The sequence below is a fragment of the Thermobia domestica genome, chromosome 4 (assembly GCF_964235325.1).
Source record: "Thermobia domestica chromosome 4, izTheDome1.hap1.1, whole genome shotgun sequence".
Classification (NCBI taxonomy): domain Eukaryota; kingdom Metazoa; phylum Arthropoda; class Insecta; order Zygentoma; family Lepismatidae; genus Thermobia; species Thermobia domestica.
In genome coordinates, this window is record NC_137457.1 from 268,827,890 (window position 1) to 268,847,811 (window position 19,922).

The window sequence follows — 19,922 nt, forward strand, 5'->3', positions numbered from 1 at the left end:
AATGAAGAACGAGTCTTTTCCACAATCTCGAAACTTATTATTTTATTATAATTGTACTCCGTGCTCACACTGAACGCTTTCTTTTCGTATTTCTAAATACTTCTTTTGCCAATCCTATTTATTCTTTTATTTCTCATTCACTCCTCAGTTCTTCATTATTAATACTTTCTAAATACTAAAAACTATTTCTATTTTATTCCATTTTATTTCGCAGTTGCTGCAGACTTATTCGTTGTAATCACAAATAAGTTCATTCTCAGAAGTAAGCGTGGATGTGCGACGTTACCTAATATTCAGTGTTCAGTGTTAAGCACCATATTATTTAAACGCAAAAAATCAAATATCATTGAATTCAATTGACAGGAGTTTCTGAAAGGATTTGTAATAGATTTAATTGGAGTTATCGCAAATAAAAGCACGTGAATGAATAAGTTAATTTGATTTTAAAATCAAAATATTTCTGTGATACGAAATCATAAAACATTCCTCAGATAGGAAATTATAAAACACTTCTCAGATAGGAAATTATAGAACATTCCCAAGAAAAGAAATCATAAAACATTTTTCAGATAAGAAATCATAAAATACTTATCATATAAAACACTTCTCAGATATAATATTATAAAACATTCTTCACAAAAAATTAGAAAATATTCTTGGGGTAAGAAATCATAAAATGTTCCTCAGTAAGAAATCACAAAATATTTGTCGATAAGAAATCATTAAATATTCCTCAGATAAGAAACCAAATATTTTCAGATAAGAAATCATAAAACATTCCTTGAATAAGAAATAATAAGACATTCCTTGAATAATAAATAATAAGACATTCCTTGAATAATAAATTAAAAAAAAAACATTCCTTTGATAGAAATCATAAAACTTTCCACAAGTAAGAAGTCATAAAATATTCTTCAGATAAGAAATAAAATATTACTCGAGTATGAATTTAAAACATTTCTCGTCCGCAAAATTTTGGTAACGCTACATATTCAATGTTACTTTCGATGTTGTGATAAATCTATTAATACTTCATGAATCAAATTCTATGAAGCTATTTATGTTCTACGTGGTAATTTAAATATTAACTATATAGTACTGAGCATCGACTATTTTGAAGCTTAGATCCCATCACATATCCACTTCTGAGATTATAAATATATCCATATCCCATTCTCCCTACATAGTTTTATAAGAAATTATAAAACCAAATGCGAATATCTCTTGAATAAGGAATCACAAGGTGTTCCTCGATTAAGAAATAATAAAACATCCCTTGAAGAAGAAATTATAGAATATTTCCAGAGTAAGAAATCATAAAATATTCTCCGAATGAGAAATAATAAAATCATAAAACCACTATGCAATAAGAATATTTGATGTTTACATACAATTGACCAACTTGTTCTTTTCTTTTCGTATATCTTCTGTTTCTTACGTTTTATAAAAAAAAAAAAAAAGACAAATAAATACTAAACTTACCTTTCATGCATATTTTGTTTCTTTTGAAATTAAGAGACGTTTCGTTGTGCAGTGGGTTAATTCTGCTGACATTAACTTGAATTTTCACTTCAATTTCAGCGCTGAGGGTTCCCGAACACTTAAATTTGATCCTAAAGGAACAAGAACAAAAACAAAGCACATTAGTATTTAAGTAATATATTCAAGTTTATAATCATAATAATATATTATATAGATAGAAATATGTATAAGTTAACCAACAGGTTTAGCAGAAAATATTCAACTTAAACAAATGGAAAAAGCTATGACGTTCCTAAGCTGGAGAGAGGACCAGTTTTACCGTATAATCATATTATACTGAGGATTATTGTTTGTATTCTACAGCATGTGCAGGTGTAAGAGCTTTGCTAATAAGGTAGACTTATCACTCTTATGTCCAAACATATGGTATTTTATACGTATTTTTTTTTTTACTGTTATTTATATTAATACTGTTTCTATTATAATATGAAGACATAAATTTTAAAGACTGTGAATAGTGTAATATACGCTTTCGAACTATTCGTTATGCATTTGGGGAAAGCTCTACCTAAAGTATGAACGCATGCTAAAAGCACAGCATGTGATGAAGCCAAACTTAAGCCTAGCTTGGCTACAAGATGAATTGACTGCCCTCTCCATCCAATATTTTAAACGATCACTAGAACAGTAAACTATAAAAATATTGAAAAATAAAATTCACGTAAACGAAAGTCATCTGTTAGTTTTGATAATAGTTAGTTAATTGCATTGTGTTTGTGTATTTAATAATAATAATAATAATAATAATAATAATAATAATAATAATAATAATAATAATAATAATAATAATAATAATAATAATAATAATAATAATAATAATAGTAATAATAATAAAGCTTATGGTGGGTGGTGACCCATCACCATTAAAAATGCAGTAATTTCCCAGATTAGAAATGAATTACTTACATCATTTCACAGTTACGCAATAAATCTTGAAAATTATAGCTCCTAGTTCGTAAAAACATATTTCTGGCTTTTGCGTTCTTGGTATTTATTTTAGTGTGCAACGATATAAGTAATATACATATATTTTCTGTATTAAAAGTATATAATTGTATTACTCTTTCGTATAATCTATATTTTTCCTAATTTTATAATTTATATCCTAGTAAATACTGATGCATTGTATCTCATTTATAGAATAATGGTATGAAAATGGGGGTCGTGGTGGCTCAGTGGTAGAGCGTTTATCTTTGGTGCGTGGGGTCCTTGGTTCGATCCCTGCTCAAGCCAAGTGAACTTTGTGGTAGACAAACACCATGTGCGTGGGTTTCCTCGGGGTTCTCCCGTTTCCTCCCACTTTTTGCATTCCACCATTTCATTCATTTCTCATCATCGCCGTCTCCTTTAGCCTAACCGGCATAATCATGGGACGTAAAACCCAAAGATTTCATTCCATTTTAATACTATGTTAATAATATACATATGTGTGAAGTTAATACGCCTAGAGACGAAATGCTAAGATTTATCATAAGAGGATACAAGTGAGTACCTCACATTACGTGTCCAATGTTTGGATAGATTAAATGGTTAAGATTTTGCGTTACTGTTATCAAGAAAACCTATTTCGAAGTAAAGTTATTCGAGTTCTATCAGGCTGTGGTGTGATGCCTAAACGCATCTCAAATAAGTCTAAAATTATTGTTTTAAACCACACGAAATTTGGTTTCATTCACCAAAGAATTTAGCACCAACCTTTTATCCATAACAGAGCATCGTAGTAATAATAAAGTATTCTAAGCGCATTAGTAAAATATTTTCTGTCCTGTATATAATAATCTGCCATTATACTTTGCATTAGAAAGAAAGGGATACATCATCTTAATAGCTCTCTCTGGAAAGTATACATATGAAAAAAAAACCCTAAAATCAAGAATTTTCGAGGGAAGAAGCCACAATACAAGGTTGAAGAAAAGTATGGTTGAAGAAAAGTTACTATAATTCAACATCCATAATAACACGTAGCCAATGCAATTCTTCATACGAAACTGTTTCTGAATCTATGGCTAACCCCATTATCTATTGAGCGAAATATGGTTAAGAGTGGAAGACTGCGAGCTTTTTTCCGAGAAGAGGGATGCTACCTTTTATTTATGAATGGAAGAGACTTTTTTTTTTGAGGAAAGAAGAAAACTACGCGTAAAGCATATATATATATTTAGTGATTCAATGTATATTTTCCCCTTTTTACACTTTGTATGGATGTTTTCCGTGAGATAATCTTTTATATGCACTGTGAATAGAAGTTGTTTTCCTTTCGTAACACCAACTATCATATTTCATCACTCATCCTAGTATATGTTTCGTTTTTGTTATTTCATTCGCTTTCAGTCTTCGTTTTCTACCGTCACCCCTCCCCCGTCCATTTTGTTCGGAACACTGTTCAACAAAACCTAAATTTACTGTTGAAACTTTATATAGAACGAAGAGTATTTACGTAAGCAACTTTTAATTTTTTAGATTTTTATATCCATACAAAGCTCATTCAGTGAATAAGCGAAAAAATATTTTTGGAGAATATTTACAGTATTATAACCAGTAAAATAACTATATTACTAGTTTTTAATATAATCTTCCACTCTTATTCAAAACACCTAAGACATTTGACAAGGAGACTGATTCCATAGGAGAAGAAAATAGTGTACTCAGGAATGAATGGACTTCTTAGTCATTCTGAATGGGTAATACATGTTACTCATGTCCTAAACAGGATTCGAACCCACTACAAACAGGTCTTACAATCGCAGGCTAATGCCTTAATATCACTCATGTCCTAAACGGGATTCGAACCTACTACAAACAGGTCTTACGATCGCAGGCTAATGCCTTAAACTAGAGATGGCCGGTTCCGGATCTTATTAGATCCAAAGATCTTTTACTCATGTCCTAAACGGGATTCGAACCCACTACAAACAGGTCTTACGATCGCAGGCTAATGCCTTAATATCACTCATGTTCTAAACGGGCTTCGAACCCACTACAAACAGGTTTTACGATCGCAGGCTAATGCCTTAATATCACTCATGTCCTAAACAGGAATTCGAACCCACTACAAACAGGTCTTACGATCGCAGGCTAATGCCTTAATATCACTCATGTCCTAAACGGGCTTCGAACCCACTACAAACAGGTCTTACAATCACAGGCTAATGCCTTAATATCATTCATGTCCTAAACGGGATTCGATCCCACTACAAACAGGTCTTACGATCGCAGGCTAATGCCTTAACATCACTCATGTCCTAAACGGGATTCGAACCCACTACAAACAGGTCTTACGATCGTAGGCTAATGCCTTAAACTACAGATGGCCGGTTCCGGATCTTATTAGATCCAAAGATCTTTGGCAACGGATACTCGAATCCGCATCTGAATTCGAGTTCTGTATCTACTGATTCAACACATTACTACTTTAGTATCAACTCTTACAAATATTTGAGTAATATCACTGTTAATAGACGAAAACTATAGTAAACATACCAAAATTGCATATTTATAATTGGTCTAAAGTAAGTTAAGTGACGACGAAGAAGAAGGAAGCAAATAAAGACATGACTTGTCCACCTCTGTTTATAAGCCTGTTTACTTCTCAGAATCTACTCAAAGTATTAAATACGCACCTTACAAGGAAAGAAAACTATTTCATGATTTTCATGATAAATAAATAAATCACAGTATGTTTACCGGGAATAAATAATTAACATCTTAGAAAGCATTAATATGATTAGCTTCTATCCGGTTCTGAAATTGGATCTCGGTTTCGATTTGGACCCAGGATTCAAGTTACGGTCGAGAACCTGGATCCAAGATTAAAGTTATGGACAAGAATCTAAATGCAAGTTTCAAATTCTGTACGAATTTCCACTCAAGACCCCAATATTGATTTGAGGATTTGAAATTCGGATTCAGATGTAAATTCAAGGATCGGGTTGCAGATTAAGTTCCGGATTCGGCTCTGTCAAATTCGGATCGGAAATATTTTGGCCCCTCCTTAGTCCGATGGTAAACTAATTCGATCACTTTCACGATTCATCGACGACTTTCGGCGACAGACTCTGATATACATTTACATACATACATTTATATATACACGAAAATGTATTTCACGCAAATCCTAGTCAAAACATGTTCCCGTCGTTGCCAATGACAAAAACACCATGACATTGAAAACGATCAGATAAATTAGATTGCATTGATTCCAGATTTGAAGTTTGTTTCTTCGACAACTATTTTTGTTCTTGATACAGTCAAAGCTCTCTAAATAATACTTCTAGCATTTTCATGGAAAGATCATGATTAAAGTATTGCGCGAGTGAAGATGTCAGCACGTATATTCGAATCAAAAGAGTTTCTTAGCGGATACATTTTTTTTTATTCCTTTTGCGGATGGTGCTTAAAATTGCTGATACTAGTGAATAGAGAAGAATGATTGCGATTATTCTTCGAAACACTTTTAATTATTGACTTTAATGTGTTAAAGTGTGATTTCTGTTTCTGGGACAATTAACTGCAAATGTTTTATTTCCTTTCAAAATCCTATTATAAACTTGATATTGTACTGTGATTTTATACACGTTTGTTTGCAATGGGTTCTGTCTTAAAAACCTTTTAACCACTTCATCTTTGCCTTCTGAATAATAACACACATAAGTACTGAGGTAAAAAAAAAAAAATATATGTGATCTGAAATTACTTGATGGATATGGTATTATCAACTTGCCAAATTTCTTGCCAGAAATCTGCAGTTGAAAGCAGGGTGGAAAAAAATCATGATTTTTTTCAAATAAATCATTTTTGTTGATTTTTTTGATTTAAATCGATTTTTTTTGATTTAAATCAAATCTTTATCTTCGTATAATACAAGTCGCGAACTGAAGAAAAAACATTACGAATTAGTATTAAATGTTAATTATGTCATTTAAGTGAAAGTATTGGGTTTTAATTTTGAATTAATTCCCAATCGTTAACCTATTTCAATCACTATAAACAATGTTTCATAAGCATTAAGGAAAAAGTACAGCAATGTATATCAGCATGGCACTTTTCTTTTCACGAAAGTTACTGATATTTGGCAGGGCATATTTTTAAAAAATTGGAACTAGCTAGCGGCACGAAATACGTATAAAGTAGATAAATTTCGCCTAAAATTAACTAACTCACTCTATGACCTATGGAACCCGGAGGTTCAATGCCATGTTCACAAAAGCTCTCCACTAACTTCTATCCTTAGTCAACTGGATCCAGTTTTTACTTTGTATTCCTATTTCTGCGAGATGCAGCTTAATATTGTCCTCACATCTACGCCTAGGCCTTCCTAATGGTCGTTTCCCGATTGAACTTCCAGTTAAAACTTTGAAAGCGTTCCTACTTTTTTTCCATTCTAGCTACATGTCCTGCCCACCTGAGCCTCCAAGATATGAAGACCCTAACAATATTTGGTGAATGGTATAAATTATGCAGTTCCTCATCATGAAGTTTTCGCCATTACTCATTTCCGTTCCTTTTGGTTCCGAATATTCGTTTCAGAATTTTATTCTCAATTACTTTCAGTCTGCGTTCTTCCCTCAGCGTAAGCGACCATGTTTCACAACCACACAGCACAACAGACATAATTATCGTTTTATATATTTTAAAGCTTCAAATCCCTCGACACAATTCGCGACGATAAGAGATTTTGAACCAAATAATAACACGAATTCCCTGCAGGAATTCCAAAATAAAAAAAATCAAGATGATCAGTTCCAGAAGAAGAAACACTTGTGATTGTTAAAAATATGCTTTATGTGACGTGAAAAACAGTTCAAATGCGAGTTGTCCGTGCATTTAAGACATCTATACATAGCAGGCACGTTTTTATACTTTTCTGTTGGCTATTTTATTTCCTCTGACAATTTTTCCTGCACAGGCGCGGCATATTTTCTGCGATCACATCGCATATCGCAGCATGTTCTGCAATGGGGTCAAGTATCCACTTTATCAAAAGTATTATTTGATATTTTAACGCATCCAAAATTTGTCGTATTACGATCCCGAGGAACTTCTATGTATTTAATACATAAATTTCGCCCAAAATTTATTTTTTTTTGTTTGTTTGTTGTTTCGGAGAGGGGATCGGACCCCTCTAAACACACTCCTATTATCTGGAAACAAACAAATAGACATGACACAAAAAAGTTTTCATCTTAAATGTCCATGGTGATTTCCTCGTTGGAATAAAATTTTAAAACCCTGTGTTACAAAGAGAAGAAAGCAGGGTTCACCCGTAACCCGTTCAAACGGGATTTTCCCTGATCGTTCCCTACATGATACTCGTTTTCATACTGTGCTTACATACATTTGAGTCTCATTGTATTATGATTATTATCTTCCATAATCGAAATAACAGAAGAGAATCGGGATTTTAATTACTTTCACTTTAAATCAATTCATTTCGGAATTTGATTTAAATCAACGATTTTTATTTAAAAAATCAAGTGATTTAAATCTTGATTAAAATCGTGATTTAAATCAGACTGATTTAAATCAATCCACCCTGGTTGAAAGTATCGGAAGTAATAATAAATTTTCATTTAAAAAAAAAGTCTTTCGTAACTTCTGACATCTTGCATTATTTTTATGTTAGAAATTAATTTTGAAACCACAACAATTACCAGTACATTAGTTAACTTGGAGTTTAGCGTCACTTAGCACCAGGGTTATGTAAAATTGGGACCTGTAAAGCGGGATTCAAACCATATTTACTCCCATTGGAAATCTAACCTGGGTCTCTCTCTTGCTGAAGACGAATTGCAGAACATATAAACTGCGTGTATGAAGAATTGCAAGCCAATGTTTCCAAATACTCAGCACGAGATTTTTTTTAAATCTATGCTTACTCAGTCTGTATCGTTTATCGTCATTCCATGTTGGATAAATGCATTTTCCATTACACATATTACAGAATTCCGAAACAGAGTTCTGTCAATCCAATCTAGGGTAACCTAAGCGATCCTTAACAAGCCCAAGTTAACCTAAGGCAAATTACGGTACACTCACACCAAAGGCTATATTAGTCTATTATCACATGATTTATGATAAGCTAAGTTACACTAACCACTAAAACTATACTAGTTTATTCTCACCTAGTTGATAATACTCTAAGCTACACTAACTATTAAAGTTATACTAACCTATTTAATGATAACTTAATCTACATTAAGCATCAAAGCTACAGTATTTTATTCTCACTCAATTTATAACCTAAGCTACATCAATCACAAAAGCTATACTAATCTATTCTCACCTAATTTGTGGTAACCTAAGCTACACTAACCACCTAAGTTATATTACTCTATTCTCAAGTAATTGATGATAACATAAGCTACACCAGCCACCAAAGCTATACTAATATCTTCTCACCTAATCGAAAATAAAATAAGCTACACTAGTCACTAAAGGTACCTACACTAATTACAAAATTTATACTATGGATATACCGCATTAACTTGACATCTAGTCTTCCATTCCAAGCGCTGCTATCGGCTGAAGGAATTCCACTCCTATTCGCTAAGGCTCTCTCGCTTAGCAACAGTTGAACCTTTATTGGCTCAACGCGTGGGTGTGTAGCGGGTGTGAGCTTTAGTTCACACTTTTGCCACGGCTCAAGACATTTTGGCAGCACTATATTATATTCTCAACTAACTTATGATAACGTAAGCTACACAAACCTATACTAATCGCTTCTCACCTAATCGAAGATAACCTAAGCTACACTAATCACCAAAGTTATACTAGTCTATATCCCACCTAATTGACAATAACCTTAGCTGCAGCAACGTAAGCAAAGCTGTACTGATAACTGTTTGCAGGATGTGCGTGAAATGTGATGCAAAATGGAGAGCAAGATGGCAACTGTGAGCATGAGAAAGAGAAAGAGAGAGCGAGAGGGAGAGGAAATATTCCTTGAAGAAAAGCCTCCCCTGTTTCATCTGGAGGGAAGAGAAATTGGAGGGGGAAAGAAAAGTATTGAATGGGAAGCATTCTATGCCAAACTATCAGGGAATTCACAGCTGATTCAACATCTAAGAGACGTTGGGACCAGAATACCCGCGGTGAAGTGGCATTTTCAAGAATCAAATACAATACTTATATAGAAAATGTTCTCCCCCTATTTTCCTGAGCAGCATGTTTGGCCAACGTGTATCAGCATTGCTTTCATCATAAAAGATGTTTTCTTTCGCCGTCTTGTATTTCGCTAAGGTCGATAACAGGCACTCTTGGAATATTTGTCGTTGGTATTATGTAAGAAGCGTTCTGGCACTGTATGGTACTGTTCGAAAGTGAGTACCTATGTTTCTTCTTTTCAAATACTTCAGTTTTTTTTTCACTATTTGCAGCAAAGTTAGGAAGAACGACTCTCTATAAAGGTTCTGTCTTCTTGACACTTTAGGAATTTAAAGTGGTTTATGTTGGAGGAATATTAATTTACTTGTATCAGTATCTTCTTGTGTAATGAAGTTACAGTTACTCTAATTGTAATGTTCATGTATGCGTACATGGTACTAGTGGATGCAGAAGGGCTGTTTGGGGGCCGCATCATCTTCTGGACAATTTAAGGCTTGAAATACTGAGATATACATTAAATCAGAATAAAGTACTGCAATATATAAATAGACCCATAAATGAAAGTAACTATGTTTGTGAGTTAATAACTCTTGAATCATAGATGAGATTTGAACCTGGGATGTTTCTTTATTTTTTTTTTTTACTTTGACGGTGCAACTTAAGGAAAGGGGGAAGGGGAAGATAAATAAAAATTATCGAAAATGACTGATATTAGTGCCGAATCCAGTTTTCAGAGCAACTGAGATGAAAAGTGATAATTCTGATACCGTTTAAATTGAAATTCCGCCCCGCAACTTAAGTGAGGGGAAGATATAAAAATGATTGAAAATGCCCGATATTAGTGCCGAATCCATAGTTTTCGGGGTCGCTGAGATGAACAGTGACACTTCCGATGATGTTTAAACCCAGCCCACAATAGTAATATTTAATTCTTATTTATATAGATTACTTATTATTTTATGACTTTTCATTATATTATCTTTGTTTCTATCGGTTGTAGGACTTTTTAATAATAGTAAAAGGTGACTGACTAACGGAACATATTAAAGCCTGTGACAAACATCTTGGCATTTCAACTAAACGAATAAAACGCAAGCTCTAGCGCGATGTTGCGAAGTGGTAAAGGGGTGTGGCTATGGCTAAACAGACAAACTACAGCGTGATCAGGTGACAAGGGATAGATGTGGATGTGTACAAAATAAACGTGGCAATACCGCTGATCTCTCATTTGCTGGCAGCATTTAAAGGGAACTTGGAGCGCCGCCTTCAAATGCCAAGATGTTTGTCACGCAGTTTAATTTTTATTATTTTAACCCACAGAAGCGGGTAATAGACGCTAGTAATTTACATATACATCTATAAATAGATAACCTTTATGCTGGTGTTCGCTCCGACTACAATCCCCATGGATCCGCCAGTGGTACATGACAACCTTACTCCTAATTGTCGAGGCCCTCCTGCTGGTCTATTGGCTAGTATGCGTTCTTTCAGTGCATTACCCTAAACTTTAATAAACAAACAAACAACTAATTCTATTACAACAACTAATTTCTATTATTTTTAATTTCGAGTTTCTCTGAACAAATTTTGAATCACATAGGAAAGGAGCCGGACATCTTACCCATGTTGTGTTGGTTCTTTCTAGGTACGTTGGATAAGTGTGCTAAAATCTGTCCTTTGGCAGAATTCTGAGCTATATCGGGAAAAATGCCGCTATTAGAATCCTTTTGTCTGCACGTGTGCAACGCCTTGTATTTTAAGAACGAAAAAGACAAACCATCAACAAGTGGTCTTGAGATCTCTCGTTAGCGTACGCGCTTTTGGCGTGAGAGATCAAGGTTTGATTCCTGACGTGAGTTCATGTGGTTCGAATTCTATGTTAAACTGCAGATCCACGTCTCATATAGCCTCGCAGTTGAAACGGACGCTAACATCAAATCCAAATCCAGTAAGCGGTCTTCCGGTTCGAAATCTCTCTCCATCCGTTATTTGACTGGTTCTTTTCTATGTCATTATCTGTCTAGCAGTGATGTAATTAGGAATCCACTTGCGAGAGCTTCTCTTGTGTCTCAATAACGAAAGAGTACTATCGAAGGATGTTGCCTTTAGATTCGGAATTAACATCGCTACTTACCCGATCTCTTTCAATATGATGATCTTTTTGTCAGTAATATTATTACAAATCTATTTTCGGTTCTTTAACTCTATTTCGTCTGACAGTAGCTCATTCAGGACCTATTTATGGGAACGAGCTTCAACTGGAGGTGATCCGGAGTTAAGTCAGTTAACCTTTCCTAATTAGTTTGTTTATGTAACAGAGTTACACCCACACACACTTATAAATGAAATATTTCAGTTTAACGTCCCGCGATTATGATCTTTGGGTTAAAGGAGACGATGATTAAGGTAAGTGAATGATGATGAAAATTTTGGTGGAATGAGAATGTGGGAGGAAACGGTAGTACCGCGAGAAAACCTAGGGGCACGATGTTGTCCACTACAAACTGACTTGGCCGGGGATTCAACCAGGGACTCCACACAAGAGAAGTAGCCACTTACACACTTATATATACGATACTGTAGCTACTAATGATAGAAAACCGTTTATCAGGCAAGATTAATCCTATGATGCTATTTTTTTCAGTACATTTGAAGATTTGGTAAAGACACAGTCTGTGTACTTCTAACCATTTCTCCTCGAAGACGCTCTGATTTCCAATTTTATGGATTTTTGCATGGAACAAAGGACGAGCGTTAAGTTTAGCTGTTAGCTATGGAAATCAGTAACAAAGACTTACGAGATGGTCAGAATTGTTAGCCACGAGAATGCCCTATCTCATGGTCGTGGTCGAATGTTTGTATAGTAAGCCGTACTTCGTAATGGATATAAAGATGTTTCTCATGACACTAAAAATGCAGATCCATCAACAGTCGTTAAGAAGATAATGTAGAGCGTGTTCGTGATATGCTGCACGCAGATCGTCGCATGACCATGAAGATGATGGAGAATATGCTACACATCAATCGCAAACTGATCCGGTAGATTCTGGAAGAATATAAAAAAATGGAAGGTACTGTATGTTTGTGGCATATTCTGTGACGTAAGAGCTAGAAGCTCAAAGATTTAAGTTCTGCTCAGAGTTGTAGTCCGTAGAGTCACGATCTGGGGTATCGAGAGACATTCATGATGGCACAGGTCATACTGCATTCCAGAATAGAACTTGAAAACCAGTTTTAGCAACTTTGTAAGACGGACAAATCTGTGCATTGAGGAGAAGGGAGATTACTGAATAATTTTCACCGCGATTTGCTTCGATAACTTCAGTTTTCCAAGTACCAGCATCAGTCCGACAACTTTATTGTCAAATCTTGTATATTTAAAAAAAAAGTTCATGATTACTATAACAAAAACGTTCTTTCCGTCGTGAGGTTATACAGCTTACCATAATAAAATACTTATATTCATTTCTCAATATGTTAAATCTATAACGTAATTCAGTCTCACTAGATAGGCCTTTTTACACAACTAATTCGCGTCACAATTTCAATAAACAAACACAATTAATACATTACATAATACTCTCACTCTATTTACACTAAACAATGCATTTTCTTTTCTTCCATATATACACATCCTTTTTGTACAGGGGGCACGGTGGCTCAGTGGTAGAGCGTTCACCTCCGGTGCTTGGGGTCCCTGGTTCGACCTCAGCTCGCACCGTGTGGACTTTGTGGTGGACAAACAGCGTGCTCTGGGTTTTCTCGGGGTTCTCCCGTTTCCTCCCACTTCCTTCCTTCCACCATTTCACTCATTTCTCATTATCACCGTCTCCTTTAGCCTAACCGGCATAAGCGTGGGACTTAAAGATTTTATTTCATTTTTTCCCTTTTAATACAGTGGATTAAGCTCTTTGCTAATGCAGGAAGTATCTACCACCAAATAGTTAGAGCAGGTACCAGGCCTGAGTGCTGAGGAAAACGCAGTTTGTGGGACTGTCAAGTGCTCGATCACAAGGATAGGCTAAATGTTCGATTGCCTACTCCCCAAATCTTTTTCTAACCACAGCAGATTTCTGTCGATTCCAGTAACACACATCTCTAATTTTGTTTAATAATTAATAATCTGTTTTTCTTTCTATTTTTCTTGTTTTACTCCGTGACAGAAAGAAAGGTAATTGTGAGTATAAAGACAGAAAAAAAGATACCCTATAACTACCCTAGATCGTGAGACGCGTTCAAACGGAGACGCTTAACGCTGCAAAGCTTACGCTGAAGCAGAAACGTTTAGCCGAGTCTCAAAGTCACAGCCAAACACCAAAGGCATTGTTGTCAATTTTACTGTGACACGACTCAGTCAAGAACTCAAATTAGTGAGATTAATAAAAAAAAAATCAGAACATCAGTGCGTTGCAAACAAACTCAGTATTATGATACTATGCATTACCATAGAATCCTATCCCTACCGTAGGTGATCCATAAGACATAACCCTACCTGCAAATGTGACAATACCAAATTTGTGACTATGAGTTTGTTTTAACGCCCACCAAACATGGCTTATTAATCAATTAACAAATACTATTTCATACAATAATGAATATTTATTTTCTTCAGGTGATTAAAATTGATTTTAATCAACGATACATCATGTCTCAGTGAAGGAAATAAATGAATCAAAATAACAACTTTAGAAATTGTTCACACTCAGTAATTTTCACTGCATTTCACAACAGGCCCCAAGGAAATGAAACTATACAAGATAATAGTTTTATGCGATGAGCATCCATATTTATTTACTATACATAATTATCTATTTTCTTTCCCTGTGGTTAACAATTAAAATAGAATGCAGGGAGAACTTGTATATACAAAGCCCGAGTGGACTATAGGACTTTATGTTTAATACTGAGTGTACAAAATGAACAGATAAAGGAGCTCTGAAAAATTGAACTATGATATGTATACATTACTCGTTACAATGTCGTGTTTTCAACGGTAGTTTTCCTTCATTTGTTTCTAGAGAGCTTATTTTCTAATTTATTTAAGTGGTAATATACAAGGGTATAATAAATTTTGCAATATTCTGGAATGCAACAAACCCATATTTATTACAGTACAATGAAAAAAGTTAACGTTTAAATTCCATACCCTTGTGCTGGAATGACTGCAGACACCTTCCTGCTAGTTTCTAAGGTGCGTTGCAAAATGATACGAACGATACCAGATAGCGTCATATTATGTGATCGGAGAGGAAACTGAAAATAGAAGTGAGGGTGAATGAAACAGTGTTGTATTTATGTTACACGAACACATGTACTGTAGAAATTTACACGTATAGAGGACAGGGCGAAACAAAAATGAAAAATCAGCCCAAGAAAAGTGTTGCAAAATGATACGAACGATGACATGTTTAGTGTAATAACATGTAGCTAGGTCTCTACTACAAACATAGAGGGCGCTAGACGAGAAGGCAAAATGTATAGCAGACGAGTGATAGAAGTGTAGGCTAGTTTACTACGGCGAGGACATCTGTGTGAGGTGACGAGTAAGAGAAGCATAATGGGCCCTGGCAAAGTATTATCTGAGTGCGAAAATTGCCAAATAATGGCATATAAAGAAGAAGGTGTATCTGTTAATGAAATTGCACGTTGAATTGGGCAATGTGCTTGTGTCCTGAACAATTTTCTTAAACTTGGGATGCGGTATGAAGTAAGGAAATCATCAGGAATTCACGCCACAACAGGTTAATTCACGCCACAACAGCAAAGACAGGTTGTTCGAAAGCTAAGTTGTGCTGGAATATCCCTTTCACAGTTGGCACAAGACCCTAACATTCGTGTACATAAGTCTACCCTATCAAGACCTGTGAAACGCTGTAATCATATCTCTGATATAAGAAGCGTAAGCGTCAGCCACAACTCACCGCGCAGCACAAGGAGCGACGGGTGATCTGGACCAAAATACGTGTGACCTGGAAGCAAAACGCGTCGTGTCATCTTCAGTGACGAAAAGAAATTTAATTTGAATAGTCCCGATGGCTGATGATACTATTGACACGATCTGCGGAAGTAGGAGCAGATGTTCTCCAAGCGATAGCAAGAACAGTCGGTAATTATGTGTGGGGGGGAGGGCTTCGATTGTTATGGTACAACAAATCACGAATTTCTTACATCTCATATGACATCAACCACGTACTAGACAGTACTTGCAGACAATTTGTTGTCATTTACCTCGCAAATTGCTGGTCCCGAGTGGTTCTTCCAACAGGATAATGCTACTATCCACGTTGTTGGAACTACCAAGGATTGCTTTCGGGAGAAAGACGTGGTTGTACTTGATTGGGCTTTCAATTTCCCAGACAAAAACCCGATGGGAAATCTTTAGGAAATGTTGTGTCGCTCAGTGATCGCCATCGGTACCCAGTACAACAATGTTCGTAAGTTGCAGGATGCCATCATCGCTGCATGGAATCAAATTGATGTGACTCTGTTGTAAACGCTGGTAAACATCATGTTTAATCGAGCGTTCAAGCTGGTCTTATGCAGTGGCTCATTTATTGTCTATTAGAACTAGCTTTTGTATTGCGTTCGTATCATTTTGCAACAGTCATTATCATGTTGTTTTGATTGATTTTTGCTTTCAATTTGGTTAGCCATGGAAATGAGTGAACTATCCATGGTCTGTAAACATATCCTCCTTATACATCTCTACATATCACGTATTCCATCCGTGACGTGTACTTACTAAAGTTATGCCACATATTTGAATCGTTCGTATCATTTTGCAACATACCTTAAGTTTCACTTCGATATTATGCCTTGTCCTTAACAGGCACAGAAGTCAGTCGCTGCTATTTCCACCTGCTGCTGGCTGGTGAAACATCGTGATTTCATGAATTGCACCATGGACTGAAACATGTAGTAATTCGAAGGGCCAAGGTCAGGACCTAGTGCCGGGATGTCGCATCAGCTCGATGGCATTAAGTTTCTGAACTTCTTGTTGCGTTTTTCTAACCCAGTGTGGTTTCGCGTTATCCTGTTGCAACAGGGCTAACTTTAGATTCATTATTGCAGAATAATTTTGGCGTAGTGTAAATTGCATCCGCTCTAACTGCTCTAAATAAGAGTCGGCATTGATGGTACAGCCATTAGAAACAAACTGGAAGTGATTTTACCGTTTCGCACTTTCACAACACACAGGACATCACTTTATGCTTTAAACGGTCTGGTTTGACAACCAGTGGTCGTGAAAGTTAGCTCTTGCTCAAGCACTGTTTGTTCACATTCTGATTTTTAAAAAATCCTTTTTTTTTTTTTTTTTTTGTCGCATGTGATAATCCGTTTCAGGGTACTCAGTTCACGTGGACTTTGCAGTCGTTGTCACCACATATCTACTCTCCTTTGTCCTGAGCTGGGGTAAACTCATGTGGCACAATGCAGCAGCTTCTGATGGTTTTCCCGAGTTCGTGAAGGTAACGCACTACAATGGGCTGACACATGCCGAATTAGTTTGACAAAAGTCATGTGGTAGTAGATGGATTTTCTTCAATGGTGTGCCGTATGACCTGAGAACCTGTTACTCCGGGATAGTTGGATCTTGCTTGATCTCCGATATTTTCACAACCTGCACGAAATGTCTGGAACCACTGAGCTGCTGTACCGTGGTTTACTAAACTTTCCCCTCCCCCTCTCACATGACGAATGTTTTGGGTTGCTGGTACAGCATTATGTCCTGGTTCGAACTCAAAACAGTTCATGCATCAGACGTTGAGTATTCATCGTCACTGCCACTAGAAATTGACTGAAGATTCTGATGGAGTGATAGCCTTCGTTTTAAATGATGCCATTACCACACTACCTCTTGGTCAGTTTGTCCTTGTATTTACTGACGATCACGGCGTATACACGCACCTGTTGTGTACATTGTGCAAATATAGTGATATAACTCATTCTTCTAGTCTATTCTTAGATACAAGACAGCATTCGAGGAGTAATATAGCCATGCTTATTTGCAGATACATATGAGCATTTTAATGGTAATATATGCTTGCTTACAGATAAAAGGGAGAATTTTAATGGCAATTTAGTGTATTTTAAGATACAAATGAACATAATAATGGAAATATATGCTTATTTATAGATACCAGAAACCATTTTAATGACAGTTTAATATGTTCTTAGATAGAACTGAGCATTTTAATGCAAATTTCTGCTTATTTGTAGGTTGAAGGGAATATTTTAATTGTAATTTAATTTGCTTTTTTGATGTAACTCAGTATTTTAATGGAAATATATATTTTATATAGATACAAGAGAGCCCTTCAGTGGTAGTTTATTACATTTCAGATACAAATAAGATTTTTAATGGTAATATAGACCCTATTAGTAGTTTTTGATAGAGCTGGACGTTTTGTTTTGCCAATACTCTAAATTTATTTTGAGATATGATTATTCCAGTGATAAGGCACGTTTATTTTAAACTGTAAGTGCGTTCTTTTATTTTAAGAAGATTCTAGAGAAAACTAAATACATGGAACTTCATCGGAATCGTAATACTGCAAATTATGGACGAGTTAAAATATCAGATAATAGTTTTGATAAAGTGGATACTTTCAAATATCTAGGATCAATATTAACATACCAAAAACATATTCATGAAGAAATTAAATGTCGACTAAAATCAGGGAATTTGTGTTATTATTCAGTTCAAAATCCTTTGTCGTCGCGAATTCTGTCAAAGAATTTGAAACTTAAAATATATAAAGTGATAATCATGTCTGTTGTTGTGTATGGTTGCGAAACATGGTCGTTTACTCTAAGGGAAAACTATACTGAAAGTGTTTGAGAACAATATATGAGACGAATATTTGGACCTCAAGAGGAACGAGAATGGAAAATGGCAGAAACTTCAAAACGAGAAACTACATAATTTATACCATTTACCAAACATTGTTAGGATCATCAAATCTAGGAGACTCAGGTGGGCAGTTCATGTAGCCAGAATGGAGGAAAGTAGGAACGCTTTCAAAGTTTTAACTGGCAGTCCAATTGGAAAACGACCATTAGAAAGACATAGACGCAGATGGAAGGACAATATTAAGATGGATCTCGCAGAAATAGGAATACGAAGTAGAAACTTGATCCAGTTGGGCTGGAGGGCTATTGTGGAGGCGGCATTGAATCTCGGGTTTCATAGGTTATAGAGCTAGTTAGTTAGCTGGATTTTAGTTCTAGAACAGCGCTGGTGTAATCGGAAAGCCATCTTTCTACGAACTGAGCGACCAGAGTTCGATCCTCGGGAGGAACGAGAATTATTTACTTGTTTTTTTCCTCATTCCAATGCAACTCAAAGCTTTACTCAACCTCTATGTAATGAGTACCTAAGGAAACCCATGGGAAAATGTCGACCGGAGTTTATTGGTGGTCTCCTGTATGTGTCCAATTCTAGCTCTACCCTGCTCTTGGGAATAATCCTATGAATTGTTCTAAATTAAAGGGACTTTCGCATTTTATGGATATTATTCTTATTTTAGGAAGAGACGGTATTAAGGATTCATTACTATTTATGAATATCAGGAAAAAGTACAACGGTCCTGAAATAACCTTATCTCACATAGAATGGATTAAAAGTAATCTGATATTCAGTAATCTCAGCAGTATAACAAAGCTATTAACCTATTTTATATAGAGAGGAATATTACCTACACCATACGTTTTTCATAATTTTCACTTCTTTGTCGTATAGTGTATGAAAAATTCGTGTCTTCATAATGCTATGTTCTCTTTAAACCTTAGTGATATTACATGCTCTTCATATATATTGTAGTATTAATATTCTTTCTGTTATTATATTCATAATGCAACATCATTTTATTGCTTCATGGCTAGCATTTTGAGGCACTTTGGACAACTCATGGAAGCTGGGCTGGAGATGATACACGTAAAAGCCAGTAAGTGATGATCAAATGTGATTCGAAGTCTAGACACGTCTTTGATCTTGAGACGGAAAACCTATGTACGATGTTAACATCCAGACATTTACTGTGCCTTAGATACAACTAGTTTCTTTTCTTCCTCATGGTATTTTGGGTTCCTCGTTTCAGGCAGGAGTTTTTCTTTTTTTCTTTTTTTGATCTACTCAGTTTCCTTTTGGCCACGGTCGCTTTGGCCTTTACCCATTTACCCTCTCTCTTTCTATCTGGAGAGAGAGAGAAATGAGGGTAACATAAGCTCTAAGTCTCTCATTTTTATACGCTGGATATCGAGCCTCGGAAAGAAAG

General features: G+C 35.6%; 1 protein-coding gene across 1 annotated transcript in view; it reads right to left on the reverse strand.

Annotated features, from left to right (window-relative positions):
* Positions 1 to 19,922, reverse strand: part of LOC145683121 (tyrosine-protein kinase Dnt-like) — a 554,239-nt gene that overhangs the window by 93,296 nt on the left and 441,021 nt on the right. Inside the window, exon 4 of the mRNA XM_081754483.1 lies at positions 1,483 to 1,613. Coding sequence (XP_081610609.1) covers positions 1,483 to 1,613 — 131 coding nt within the window. The remainder of the gene's footprint in view (positions 1 to 1,482; positions 1,614 to 19,922) is intronic.